Source organism: Protopterus annectens, chromosome 17.part0, assembly GCF_019279795.1.
Source record: "Protopterus annectens isolate FY-2018-M chromosome 17.part0, PAN1.0, whole genome shotgun sequence".
NCBI lineage: Eukaryota > Metazoa > Chordata > Ceratodontiformes > Protopteridae > Protopterus > Protopterus annectens.
The window spans coordinates 504,331,721-504,346,629 of NC_056751.1; the positions used below are offsets into that span (position 1 = coordinate 504,331,721).

The 14,909-nt window shown below is 41.2% G+C and overlaps 1 protein-coding gene across 2 annotated transcripts in view; it reads right to left on the reverse strand.

Moving 5' to 3' along the window:
* The window catches only part of FUZ (fuzzy planar cell polarity protein), an 876,363-nt gene that overhangs the window by 844,726 nt on the left and 16,728 nt on the right, over positions 1 to 14,909 (reverse strand). For both annotated transcript variants that reach the window (XM_044059630.1, XM_044059629.1), the window contains exon 2: positions 1,601 to 1,722. In XM_044059630.1, the coding sequence (XP_043915565.1) occupies positions 1,601 to 1,722 (122 nt within the window). The remainder of the gene's footprint in view (positions 1 to 1,600; positions 1,723 to 14,909) is intronic.

A 14,909-nucleotide genomic window follows, 5' to 3' on the forward strand; every position in this document is an offset into this window, starting at 1 on the left:
TGTATCTTTTTCTTTTTTCAAATAAAAAGTCTCAATTCTTCTTAGTTCGGACTACATCAGTATACTCTAGCCTTTCATACCCCTCTATTCCTTACATTCCAGAGAAGATACCAGGACAACCTAGCTCTTCTTTTATAGAATATACTTCTCCCCTTACCTATCCTCCAACAGCTTTCAGAATCCACCATCATTGAATCTCCTACAGCCCTGCAGCTTCTTGTTTCCATCTTCATTGTACTTCCCCACTGCCCAACATCCATAAAGTACAGATTCCTGTAATTAATTAGACCACTGTTCATCTTATCCTCTATTCTTCTCTTCCTACTGTGCCATCTTTCTTCCTACCATGACTCAATAGGTCTCAACATCTCTCCAACTCGGTCCCAAACACCTATCCATACTTCCTTTTACCATTCTCCACACATTACATCAAAGCTATGTAATATTACCCCAAATCTTTATTTCAAATATAGACTGATTAACTGCACTTCAAAATCAAACCAAAATAAAATTAAGTGCAAGAATCCTCTCAAAACAAAAAACAACAACAAGTATGCATAATTCCCCAATATACTAAAATCCTTTTAAGAGGAGATATACACCCAGATCCTGATCCTGGTCCCACCTATCACAATGAACACAAGGATAATTCTTTCCCACACTTTTCTCTAGCCTGAAAACAGCCAGTCCCCAACCTTGGTGATCTAATTTTTTCTGCAATAAATATAAGAAGCATAAGAAATAAAACTGCTGAACTACATCTTTTCAAGCCATCATCCTTTTTGTATTTCTGTTCTTGTTTACTCCCAACTGTCACTGCATAGGTCTTGTTCTTTGGTTCAATGTCCCCTTTAGTAATTTCTTCCACGTCTTCATTCTGTATTTTATCCATTATTTCTCCCCACAATACATCTCCTCCATTTTCTGGTTCGCTCTGTAGCAACATCTCTTGCAATATATCATCCCGCAACCCTCCTGACTGGAGGGTTGCAACCATGCACTCCTCCTTTAACATTGGTTCTAATTCAACAAATTTGCCTGGAATGCGGTCTCCGAATCTTCAACTTCCTGCTGCAAGCTGGCATTTGCCTCCCCTCTCTCAGTCAGCTTCTCCATGTCGTGCACAGTCCTCCAACCCACCACTGCAGGGGAAATTCCCTGATACCCTCACCAAATTTCCTGTAGCAATAGTATAAATACCACCTCAGGTCTCTCCTGAAAAGATGCTACTAACCTAAACGGGACTAACCCAGTCAAAGGATAAATAAATAAAATAAATTGTTAGTCTTATTAAATCTGTGACTTCAAAAAAAGAAAAGTAAATGAACAAATTATAAAACTGGATTTGGTTGTGGCTTTTCTTCTTCCGGCTAACGGAAATATGCGCTTCTTAAAAAAAGGCCCTGTGGGAACTAAAAATGTTTTGCAGCAGATGTTTCCAATCTCCACAAACAGGAGGGTAAATTTCCAGTTTCTCATGGTAGCTTGCAGTAATATTTCTTGCTTGGAATGAAGAATGCAGTTAGAACCTTAGTAAGCAATTATCCTAAGTAACTTTATCAGCATAAACAATAAGGAAGTGAAGCAGCAAAGCAGTTACCTGTCACTGAAGACCCTCCAGACAACATTGGCATTCTCAGTATTTGTGCCAGCCAGCAGAACATCCTGGTTACTGCCAAACATGTGAACGCCATTCAAAGAACCTATCACCGAAAAAGGTAACTGAAAAAAAAAGAAAGAAAATCTGAAGTAGGTGCACACAAATCCAATTTCATCAAAGGTAAACTTAACTTAAAACTTTGTAGAAAAGATAGAATGATAATGCATCCCATAGTAATATTCTGGCTAGAAAATATAAAATCTGCTCGTGACAGGTGTGGTGTCTTATACAATTATCTCTTTTGGGTGCTTTCCAAATATTTAAGTACTACAAATGCATCTCCAAAGAACTACAAACTTCACCAATATGCTGCAGAGATTTACACCAGTAATGCCGGAATTTTGATAATCAGAATTCAATTCATTTTCTTTTCTGTAGTTACACTTCCAAGACAAATCTGTCTTCTGTACCCCAGAACAGCCTTTTCATTTGGAGTTTTAGCATGCATAGTCATTTGCAAATTAAGCTGTGACTATTTCTCTCAACTATTTATGGTTTTATTTATTTAAAATACAAATGTTATGGGAAATGATGTCATTAAATGCTGTGTGTTCAAGCAAATTTAAATGCACTTCTCAATGACCGAAAACACTTCTGAATAGTCACCACATTGGCATTTGTTTATCCAAGTTTAACTGAACATTTCTGGTAAACAGGTTTGCTATTATTCATTTTAATTTCTAAGTATGGTTCTAGATCTAGATTTTTTTTTTCTTCATACACCAAAAGTGTGTTTCATAGCTCCATACAGTTTCTTGTGGGGTGTGTATGTAGGCTTTATGTTTGTGTATCTGTCTCTGTGTACAGGTTGCAGGTAGTGGACTGAAGACCCAACTACTCCATTATTTGGTCAACAGGTGTGCAAGATAGACAATCCCCAGGTAGAGACATATTCCTTTTCACTGGGGATTGTGCAATCTCAGAAGTAGTATATGTAATTAGCAGAGTGTGTGTGTGGGGGGGGGGGGGTCAGGGGGCTTGTCCTCTTGTAAAAACAATTGTATTTAGTTTATTCCATCCTGGGGTAATCTGCGGAGCCGTGATGGGGTAATCTGCAGAGTATGCACAGAATGTGTCCGTTTATTGTTTTGGCATGTCTGTGTGTGCGCTTTCATGTGCTCCAAACTTTATAAAGCACACTTAATACATTGAATTATTATGTGTGTTGAGCTTGTAATAGCTACATCTTGCAGACTTCCAGAAAAATAAAGAACTATATGTCAAAATTTATTGTTAGAAAAATCAAATACAAATAAACTAGGCAAGGAGTTTAGCTGTCACAAAATAATATACAGGCTCTATACAAGCTACACTAATGAGCATGTTAATCACAAATTAAAAAAAAATCATCACTGCAGTATTGGAAAACTTAATGGAAATATTAAACAATTAAAGGAAAATTACTAAAGCTATATTAAGAGATTTGACAGTAAGGAATGTATTGCCGATTCTAATTTGAAAGTAAGAATTGGTCCCCTCAAAACTGCTTACTCAGAAGCTGTCCGATCATTTTGTTACTGATATTCACAGTTTGATGATCTTACCACCACATATACAAAATCCTCAAAATACCTCACAGCTCAAAACTGTTCAACAGCATGCAAACATGTCTTCTACGTTGCAGACAAGAGACTCTATATTACACTACAGAGCTATCATTTTTTGCATTACCAGCTAAAGGATATGATAAAATCACAGAGGCACATCATATAACACTTACCACAAATTTTATTGACAAATAACATTCACATAAACTGTGGTCCAGTCAATGCTAAAAAATAACCATTACTTGCATAAACCAATGCAGTATGAGCAACATAGGACTTCAGTCTGAAAACGAAATAGGAACATTACAACCTTAAAATTCTTCTCATTACCGAAATCTGGCTTAAGTCATTCTTGGATCTCACAATACATTACCACTACTTATTCTATGTTCCAAGATAACAGGATCTAGTAAAAGAAGAACTTAAACTCTTTTATTATATCCTGAATATTACAAACCTGAATCATAACCATGTAAAGCATACACTCCTCTCATAATTCTTGCTGCATCTATTAATCACCAGTTATTGTTATTTCCTTCTTTGGTTTTGATATCTGTACAGCTTACTGCTTCTCTGTTCACCTTTTTTTTCCTTTGTAAATTATTTCACCCAGGCAGTACCTGCTAATGGTCAGCTATGATCAGTGTACTTGTTCAGTAAATAAATGTAAACAAAATATCCCCCATTAATATAACTAAATGGTTTCACTTACTTGAAACAACATTTAAACTGACAAAAGATAACAACATTTAAACTGACAAAAGATAACTCTTCCGTTTAAAAGTACAGTACAGCCCCCATGATAATCCATTAAAACACAAACTCCTAGATTTAAAATAACTTTCCTAAGGAGGAAAGTATTAATAATAAACAAAAAATTACTGAATGGAAGGTTTTCTTCCAAAGGGGACTTAATTACCCAGCAAAGAACAGCACAAGCAGACTGCTGATCCTCAAAAGGCTCAGAGGAACATACTCTTTACTAGCAGTAAATTTCTGAAGGGCTTGGCACACAAACTTGTCTTTTAAATCGGCTCTGCTCTGGCAGACAGTGTGGGAGTGTGAAGGTGCCCTGAAGCTTTGGAAGCTTGTTGGCTGTTACATCCTTGGCAGGATACAATCCATATAGCCAAGGCTAGTGCAGCAGTGATCAATATGATGAACATAGACTATTTAATGGCTATTACTAAGTCAGGAGAAGTCAAATTTTCAAATGTTGCTTTTTTAACTGACAAAACATCTAAACTGAAATTCAGAAAGAAAAGAAGCTTTGTACTTTGTGCTTAGTCTTATGTGCTACAAGAGTAATTTATGTTTCAAGCTCTCAGTGACCTAATCTCTTCCGATTTCAGCAAGGCCTGACATTCCTAAAGGGAAATGAGGTCATTCAAGCTAGATGAAAATTTCTTGTGACACTCCTGATCTCCACAGCCATCAAAAAATAAGCTTACCATTAAGCATTTTAGTATTTCTCTGTGTCTTAAGATGGTATAACTGGTTTTACATCCTGTGTGTTATGTGACAATCTCAAGGATTACTTGCATAAAATTAGACCCTCCTAGTAACAACCTGCATATCATTGCTGGAGCCTTCCTGTGTCCTGACAGAGTGCTCTTCACACTATCTGGAGATATGCAGAGTATATTTTTCTGGCACTTCATAGTTGTGTACTGGTAATTGTTGTTTGACTAATTTTAGTAACTAAATTTAATTTGCTGGCTGACTTCAGAGTTGTGCACTGTTATTTTTGTTTCAGATCTCTGCTGAAGGTGTTGGTTTTCCGATATCCACCCTCCTTATTCTTGTCTTCTTGTTTAAATTTGGTGGCTTTTGCAGTTGCCCGCCCCCCACTGTAGATTTGATCTGGGACACTCCCCTCAGTCCCATCTCTTTACCTCATTCTACCTAATAGACTCATTCTGCACTTGTTTTTAGTCATTTTTAATTTAATTGCATTTTTTACACTGTTTGGTCTAACATTAATACATACTCAGGTGTGCTAGCTTGCACTGCATTTGAATTGTTTTTACTGCTGTTTTAGCTACTTTTCTGTATATAAAAAAAGCACCTTTCCTGTAACTAGTGTAGTCCAGATTCAGATTTACTGTATGTAAGCTTCTAAGCGCCCCCCCCCCCCCCAAGCTTTCTGTGTAGGAGAGAAGCCTTCTAGATTATCAGTCGGAGTGGTAAGCACTAGGTAACCACATAAGGAGTAGTTCTGGCCTAGAAATTGTAGTTATTGGCCGTTTGGGCAGTTTTTCCAGCTCTCTCAACTTTCTGATTTAAAAGCCCGCATTTGCACTTGTTTCCCACTTTCCTGTAACTAGTTTAGTCCAGATACAGATTCTTAGTTTTAGCACTTGAACTTGCTTATTCGTGATCAGCACTTGTTCAGAACTTGCAAGCACTGAATAACCTACTAATTACTACAGCACTCAACCTCCCTCATTACCTAGAGGAAAACTGTTTTGGTACTTACTTTCCTCACTTGCTTAGAGAAAAACAGCTCTTGTACTCACTTTCCTCACTTATCTAGACAAAAATAGTTTTTTTATTCAGGCATGCCCAGGGGTCAGCTCCCAGTGTTCTCTCCTGTCTATCTGATGAGTCTGGGCATCTTGGGGCAATGTAGAAATTGTCTCATGTACACAGACAACCCTCTCCTCCTACCACCCAACACTACAACCTGTGAGAGATGCACTTATCTAGCCAAACTGGAGGTAAAGCTCTCTCCAATCAAGGGTGAACTTGACAGTCAAGAGGAGAAGGTAAACACTTGCACCACACCACACTCACCACAGTCTCACTAAATCTACACCACCAAAATCCACACAAACAAAAAACATTCGCAGAGGCTCTCAATAATAATCTGCTCAAGCAAAAGAGACCTCCAAAGCAGAAATGCAAGCAATCTCCACCCCCCCCAACACAACACAAATGACACATAGCCCGCAGACTCAGTGTGTCACTCAACCACAGTCAATAAGGCAAAACAACGTACCCAACACACTAGTCATAGGTGACTCTATAGTCATGCACAGTGATATCCCACTCACCAGGCTAAACAAGAAGGTTACTGTCAGCTGCCCATCGGGTGCCAGGATCCGCCACATAACCCACGCACTCAGGTCACTCCACAAGTACAAATATGACTCTGTCATTGTCCATGTTGGTGTGAATGACCTGAGATGTACCTCCCTGGACTACATGAAAAGAGACATGGAGGAGCTCTCAGATCTTGTAGCCCAGGCAGGTATGACCCTAGCCCTGAGAAGCATTCTGCCATCACCCAGAATGATGCCGCAGTACAAGGACAAAATGATTGACTTCAACAATTGGCTAAGCTTCTGGTGCCATTCTAAAATGATCCAGTATCTGTCTGCCTGGGATGACATGGTCAGCAGACCATGATGCTTTGCCAGAGATGGCCTGCACCTGTCACCTCTGGGATTCTGGATACTGGCTAAGGTTCTTGCCACCCCTATAGTGCCTTTTTTTAGGCAAGGTTCAAATGACAAATTCTTCACCATTACATGAACAGGCAAGCAAAAACTGAGGGTGATGCTACTCCATGCTAGAAGTCTAAATCTCAAAATGCATTCACTCGAGGCACTCCTTAAAATGGAGAACATAGATATCTGTGCAGTGACTGAGACCTGGTTCAAGGCTCCAGAGAGCACCCCTGCACTACCAGGCTATAACTCATACCACACTTTTCAGCCATGTAACCTGAACCGGAACACCAAAGGCGGAGGTGTGACCATATTCATTAAGGATATTCACACCTCCAGGCTAGTTGCTCAGCATAATGCAGCTGAGGTTATCCAAGTGCAACTAACTCTGGGCAAAACTGTAATCCAAATTGTAGCTTGCTACAGATCACCCACCATGCCCCAGGATTACCACTCTTCTTTTCTTGATGTATTGGAAAATATTAGGGTTCAACCAAACACTAATAATGGGCGATTTCAACTACCCCACCAGTAACTGGGAAAACTACTCCTGTACCAACTCCTTCGCTCAACGCTTTCTGGAATTCATAAACTCCAATGCCCTGGATCAACTTATCCACACCCCCACCAGGGGCAACAATATCCTAGATCTAGTCATTACCAACATGAGTGACCGGTGTTCCATACCTGAAGTCAACGCCTCATTGGTCTGATCCGACCATAAGCTAATTACCCTAGATATCCACATCCTGCCCCCACCCCCCATTAAGGAAACCATGGTAAAAAAATTCTCCAAAGCCAACTTCATGCTTCTTAAGACAGAAGTGGTGAACTTCATGACACCCATGCAGATGGACAATACAGTTACGACTACTGAATCCTACACAATTGCACTTTATAAGCACTTACACGAGTGCATGGATCGTGCTATCCCAAACAGAACCAAGACGCTATCCTCCAAAATAAGGAAGCCAATCTGGTGGTCCCCTGCCATAAACAAACTGTACAACAGAAGGAAGAAACCGTTGCAAAAGAGAGTAAAATCCCATGAGTGGAGGAGCTCCCTGGTCAGCCTCAGTAAGAAGCTGCGATCCCAAATAAAATTCTCCAAAGCTAGTTACGAAAACAAAATCACCACTGATTCTAAAGACAACCACAAAGCATTCTATAGCTATGTCAAGAATCTCAATGGCAACACTCAGATCTGCTCCGAGTTACAGCACAATGGCACTAAATATACAGACTCAACTGATATTGCCAACATCCTGGCAGATGGGCTCTTTAGGGGGTGGGGGTGGGGGGTAAAGTTAGCACTGAACCTATCTCTATACTGGAAGAATGCAAAGTCCCTGTAATCACTGCTGCACTGGTAAAAACCACACTTTCCAAAAGCCAAGAACACAGCATCCATGGGACCAAACAACATCCCAGGCTGTGTTCTACACGAACTACAGAACGAACTGGCACCCCACCTAGGTATCATGTTCAATCATAGCCTCACCTCAGGCTTTGTGCCTGCTGAATGGCACACAGTGACGGTTATCCCACTCCACAAGGGGAGAGCCACCACGGACCCCGGGAACTACCGCCCCATTAGTCTGACAAGCCTGGCCTGCAAGGCCATGGAACGTATCATGGAACTTATAAACAAAGACATTGGTAATCTCCAAACTCTGGACCCCACCCAGTTCGGGTTTGTAAAAGGCTGATCATGTCTCCTAAACCTCACCAAAGCCATAGACAAGGGTAAGGTGGTTCACACAGCCTATCTAGACCTTGCCAAGGCTTTCAACACCATCCCCCACTCTGGAATTATAGATAAACTCACTAAACTAGGTATAAATCCCTATGTCACAAGATGGATTGCCAACTGGCTCACTGACAGAACACACACCGTGAAAGTAGCAGACTCCAAATCCGACTTCAGATCAGTGACAAGTGGAGTACCACAGGGTTCAGTCCTGGGTCCTCTCCCGTTTGGTATCTACTTCTCTGAAGTACAGGCTAACACAGAAGGTCTTTGGCTAACGAAGTTCGCAGATGACTGCAAACTAGGAGCCATAATCAAAACTCCTAACGATGCAGACATCCTACAAAAGGGCCTCACTGAGACAGATGCCTGGTGTCAAAGTCATGGCCTCACGCTCAATGCCAAAAAGCGCATTGTCATCCCCTTTGGTAAAAACTCTATACTCATGAACTACAACATAGGTGGTAGTATACTTAACACTGAAAGTGTGATAAGAGACCTTGGGGCACAGGTGGACAGTAGTCTCTCCTTTGATAATCACATCGCCACAGTAGTCAGCAAATCCTTCTACATGGCACACCTCATCACAAAAGGTTTCTCATCCAGAAAAAAAGAGGTCATTGTTCCCCTCTACTCATCACTCATTAGACCCATTATAGAGTACAACTCCCCTTTTGGTATGTACCTCAAGACCTCTAAAACAACTGGAAAGGCCGCAGAAATACCTCACAAAGAGGATTACTGGCCTCAAACAGATGCCCTACACAGACCGTCTGAAACAACTTCAGCTTTACTCAGTCACATATCGCCTACTCAGAGGAGATCTCTGCCCAACATACAAAGCTGTGTCAAATCCAGAGCTGCTGGACATGCTCCACTTAAAGAAACCCCAATCCCTCTGAGCTACACGCTCTAGGGACCTAAACCTTGTCACCACAATAAACAGAACATGCCGGAGGGATAGATTCCTGTCCCAGAGACTTCCCATACTCTGGAATAAACTACCTACCTATATCAAACAAAGCTCCTCATTAGCACTCTTCAAGAAAAATCTTGATGATTGGATGGGAAATAGGAAATTCACCCCGGGGATCACCTCTGCAGCTCTGCTTGACAGCGGCACAGGAAAATAATTTTCTTGGGTGGCAAAAGCCGGGGTACCTTTTTGGCTGGGCTTGTATAGGCCCCAGGGCCAATAGCCTAGTAACTAACTATGAACCTATGATGCAAGACTAAGAGCAAGGTGACCAACTGTCCCAGTATTTCCAGGACAGTCCTGGTTTGGAGGTCTCTGTCCTGGAATCCCAAACATTGTCTTTGGGACACAGAAATGTCCCAGTTTAGATCGCTCAGTCTGAATGGTGACCTGGCTTCCCAGGACGGCCAGTTCCCCTGCCTTCCCATCCTGAGCAGCTCTGGGGACTTTGTGATTTTTCAGGGATGCCATTGGGTATGGGGTAAGGTCGCATGCCCCCCCCCCCAGTAGGAGCTCTCAGAAGCCCCTCTGGTATATGCCCTGGTGCTTTCTCAAGGATTCATCACCTAGGCAGGAGCTTTTCAGGCCCAACACTGTCCACTAGTCATTCTCTTAAGGACTGTCGTGGGGGGGGGGGGTTGTGCCTGACACCACTCACCAGGCAGGAGCTCTCCAGGCCACGTTGCTGTCTGCCTCAGCGCTCCCTTAAGGATTTCCATTGTGGCAAGCTCTGCCTGACCCCCCCCCCCTCACCCAGGCAGGAGCTCGCCCACACCTGCCACTATCTGCATCTCTACCCCTTCCAGACTTCCTTCCCAAAGAGGGCATGGTCCGTACCCCCTCACCCAGATGGGAGCTGGCCTGTACCCATCACTTTCCACCTCTTTCTCACTTCAAGACTACCATCGGAATGGACCCCTCACAGCTTCCACTTCTACCCAATAGAGAGAAAACTCTTTTCCAGGTTATACATCTCCTGACTGCTGCCAAATCATGCAGTGTCCCACGTGCTCTTGGATCTTCTCAGAGGATCGTTACAGCCTCATGGAACTCTGCTGGGCCGCAAAGCCTCAGACAGTCCCTCATTAAGACTTCTGTGACACCGGTTCTCCCCTTTGCCTTTCACCTAGGGCTTTCAAACTCACAGGGTAGATGGCCCTGTGTCCCCTTATCTCTGTGCTTTTTGCGGCACACCTCAATCTCTTTCCCCAATGGTGCCAGGTGCTGATGAATGTGCATCGCTTCGAGCCTCCTAGCATGCGGCCTCTTGGCTCCTGGGTGGTGCCGTTCACACAGGGGCATCCCCACAGTGCCAGGTAAAGAATGGGAGGCTAACCTGCCAGCCCCGGTGCAAGATGACATGGCGGCCCTATCGCCACTCCCATGGGGGCCAGGAGAATGTGATTGCAGACTTGGCTTCCCATGGCGGCCCTCAAGTGTCCCAGTTTAGGTCCTGTAACAAAATGGTCATCTTGACTAAGAGGCCCATCAGCTGAAGTCATTAAATTATGAGGTAATAAACGGATACAAATCTCCAAGAACTCAATTGCTAAATATAGAAACATGAGGAGATTTTAGAAGATACGACTAATACCTACAACTATACCACCTTAAACATGGAAAAAAAAATCATAGATAAAATTTATATATGCACTGACTCACTAACCTCATCTGGAAAAAAATCTAGTTTGTATTCTTCTAGACAATTCCTTCTCATCAATACAGATGTTCTCTCAGAAACTCAGGATGGATTCAGACCAAAACTCTTCTAAGAGAACAGATAGGATCTTCTCTGCTAAGCAGGTCTAAAGTAAAGAAAAAAAAGCAACAGCAGAACCTAGCCACGGCTTTCACTGACTAAGAGAAATCTCTGATGCCACCAATTCTGAAACACTATGGAAGGTACTAACTAGCAAGGATTAGCTGCCTTACCAAACTAATCAACACCTGAGCCTTATGCATGACAGATGACCAGCAGTGCTCTCGGCAATGTTTCAAACATAGGCCCATTCAGCAGTTATATGGTGAGGACTCTGACTGCAATAACTACAAAGGTCTATCAAATGATGGCACAAAGAATGGTTGAAGGACTGTTCAGCCCAGGAAATTAGCAAAAGAAGCTTAAATTTTAAAGAGCAGATATAAACTGTTGGCCAGCCTCATCAGACTACTCCCCCCCCCCCCCCAACACACACACACAGCAAAATAAATTGCTTTATATCTGCTCTATCCTCAATTCTGTCACTGGTTTTAAAGTCACCTCTTCATTTTAACAGTATTTCAAAAAAAAAAAAAAAAAAAAAACTACTATGCACATCTCCCATTAAATCTATGTGTACTTAGCTTTTGTTGACTGGGTTGGTTCTGCAAAACATACAGTCAGTTTCCAAGAAAGGCCTAAGAGGGCACGTACATACACCAAGAAAAAAACTGCCAGGACAACAGGGCAAGGTCCCTCCTCTTCTGAATGAATAATACATCACTGTTATAGTAGACAGTGAGGACACTAGCTTCAGTATCAAATTCATTGATAAAGAAACTACTATGGCATGTCCAGAGGTAAGATGAGAGGACAAAGTGCACAGTGCCTTGAATGCTGAAGTAATATGGAGTTACGAAGCTTTGTGATAGCTGAAGTCCCAACACTGTGAAGCGAGATCACAGAGAGAATGGAACTACCATTAAAACACAAATGACAGTCAAAGAAGTGATGCATGATGTTACAGAAGATGTCCAAGGTAATAACAAGTACCTGAATGGTACTACGGGGGGGGGGGGGTACAGAATATCCCTTTTCAAATCCAAATACGAAAGGAGTCCGATCAGGAGAAAAAAAGGCCTATTGGAAGACGGATGATGAAAATACAATGAAAAATTAATCCCTGATGCTGAAAACTGGGGTGAGGACCTATGCAGAGGCTGCAAAAACTAAGTCTACAACAACAGACTTGGTGTGGTAAACTTTTACCTCTAGAAAAGTATGATAGATACTCCTTAAGACAGTATGTAGGTAAATTTTTACTGAAAGACTTTTGTGATTTTAAGCCCTAGACAAAACGTGTTCTGCTGAACATTCTAGGGTAGAGCTCTGATCCATCTACACCATTTTAAGATTCAGTCCAGGAAGAAATACAAAAACAAACCAATTACAAAATATTTACACAGTACTGCATACCAGACAGGAACAGTTAACATTTAAATTGAAATATCACAAAAAAATAAAATCACTTATGGCAAATGGCATACAAACAGCAGGACTAAAAAGAAAGACAGTGACTTCAAATATGATTTATGAAAGGCACAAGAAAATAACCTCAAATTCTTTCCAGAAGTTAAACAAAAGTCTGACAGTGTAACTCAAATTATAACTGTACTGTTTCAGTCTAAATGAGTACTGCTGGAAGACATTACAGGGTGGTGAGGAAGTAAATTTATTACAGGAATCAAAGCCATAATTTTGATCAGGAAGGATAATGAACAGTAAATGGAAGATTATTGCTACAGGTTAAGAATGGAGAAATTATACACACCTATCAATTTATGCATGCATCATAATAATGTCATTTTACCACGGCAATTTAAGCACTGCTTTAGACAGTGACAAGTGGAAAGTATTAATGACTGTCTGAATGGCAGCTAACAAATGTACAGAACAAGAAAACAAAATCATATAAAAAAGTAAATAAAAATACAATACACGATGGGGGTTACCTTTGTATACTCAAAAAGATATGACCTTTGACATTCAACTGGTCAAGGATCTGAAGCACAAAGTGTTCATGACATCCCACAACTTTTGGAAAGGATCACACACTTTCCCAGTGTTGTGCAGCCTTAAAGTTAGTACATTACATAAAAAAAAGAGTGGGCATGGGGAAGGGGCAGTTTGAAGCCCTGTCATCACGATGCATGTACTTCTTATTATCATCAGTGTTTGCACCATTAGTGATGTGAATGGGAAGCCATTAGTGATGTGAATGGGAAGCCGTACAATGCAACAGTGAAGAACACTTGTTTGAAAATTGTACAAAAGAAGGACCAAAAGTACTGATGCTGAAAAAGCTATATTAATACAACAGAATGACGTCAATTTACTGAGAGTGAGAAAGGGCTAGAAGGCATAACAGTTGTGTGAAATCTACAGTAAGAAAATAATCTGTAAAAAGAATTAATGAGCTTTCTGAATCAAAACAGAAAAAAAACAAATAAAGGCAAGTGGTTAGTAACAGCATGCAGAAGGAACAGTAGTACAAGCAATATATGCAATTTTAAGAAAGGAAATAATCAGAAAACATGAAAAGGGATAATAAGGAAAAAAAACAAGTAAAAGAAGGTGATTAAAGTGGATAACGGAACAAACAAAAAATTAGAAAGTGACAATGGCAGGAAGTCTTCAAAACCAAATGAATGCTTTTCACACAAAGATCTCTTTCAACAACCTGCACACGGGTCTATATTATATGAAGGAATGTTCATAATATCAAACGCTTTCAAGAGCGAAAATGCTGGACCTCGAACTCGTTCCCCCGCTAAATATATATACAAACTCCGAGATCACAGTGAGGAAAGGGCAAATATTCCGATCTTCAGTGTACTGCGATCCCACAAGAAGCACTTTGAGGTCTTTCATTTACGCTCTTTAGAGCGTTCCAAATTATGAACATTCATTCATGTAATACAGACCCCTGTACACCATGTAATACTGCTTCAACAAACACCGCCACCATAGAAACCATAGCAAATACCAAACTACTAGGAGTCATATAGACAATAACGTAAAGTTTGATGTGCATATCACCCAGGTCATCAAGAAAATGCTTCAAAAACTGGGCTTCCTGTACAGAAACAAAATCCATCTCACAGACTCAAATAAAATCCTTACCATCATTCTATCTTTTCCCCTCCCTTCTCTATGCATCACCCACATTAACCAACATTCAAGCCACCCAACTAAATAAATCAGAGGCATGTTTTAGCAAAATAGCCAAGTTTGCAGCCAGTGCATTTTACCATGCACACCAGTGCTTAACACTAAAGAAGCTCAACTGGCTAGACCTTACATTCATTCGACTTCAGAATTGCCCACAAAATACACAAACCACTCACATGCCCTTCTCTACAAAACAATCTCAAGTACTACTCCCCTCTGCAATGCCTTTGCTCAAGTAATCAGAGCCTACCAATAACTTCCAAATCCCATAATATGGGCTCAAGTAATCAGAGCCTACCAATAACTTCCAAATCCCATAATATGGCTACAGACTCACATACTGATCCTATATCACAAAACACTGGAACCCACTGCCCATCCCACTAAAAACAGGACAACTGTGCATCTAGTTTTAAGCAAAACCTAAAACACCTCCTGGCTCTCTTCTTCAGACCCTAACTGGTCTCTGTCTCTCGGTCTCTCTCTCTCTCTCTCGTTGTCTGTCTGTCTCTAGACTATCACCTACCCCTAAAATTCCAGATGTCCTACCTTACACAGTTTCTTGGAAGACCCCAGAGTGAAGTTTTCAATCAG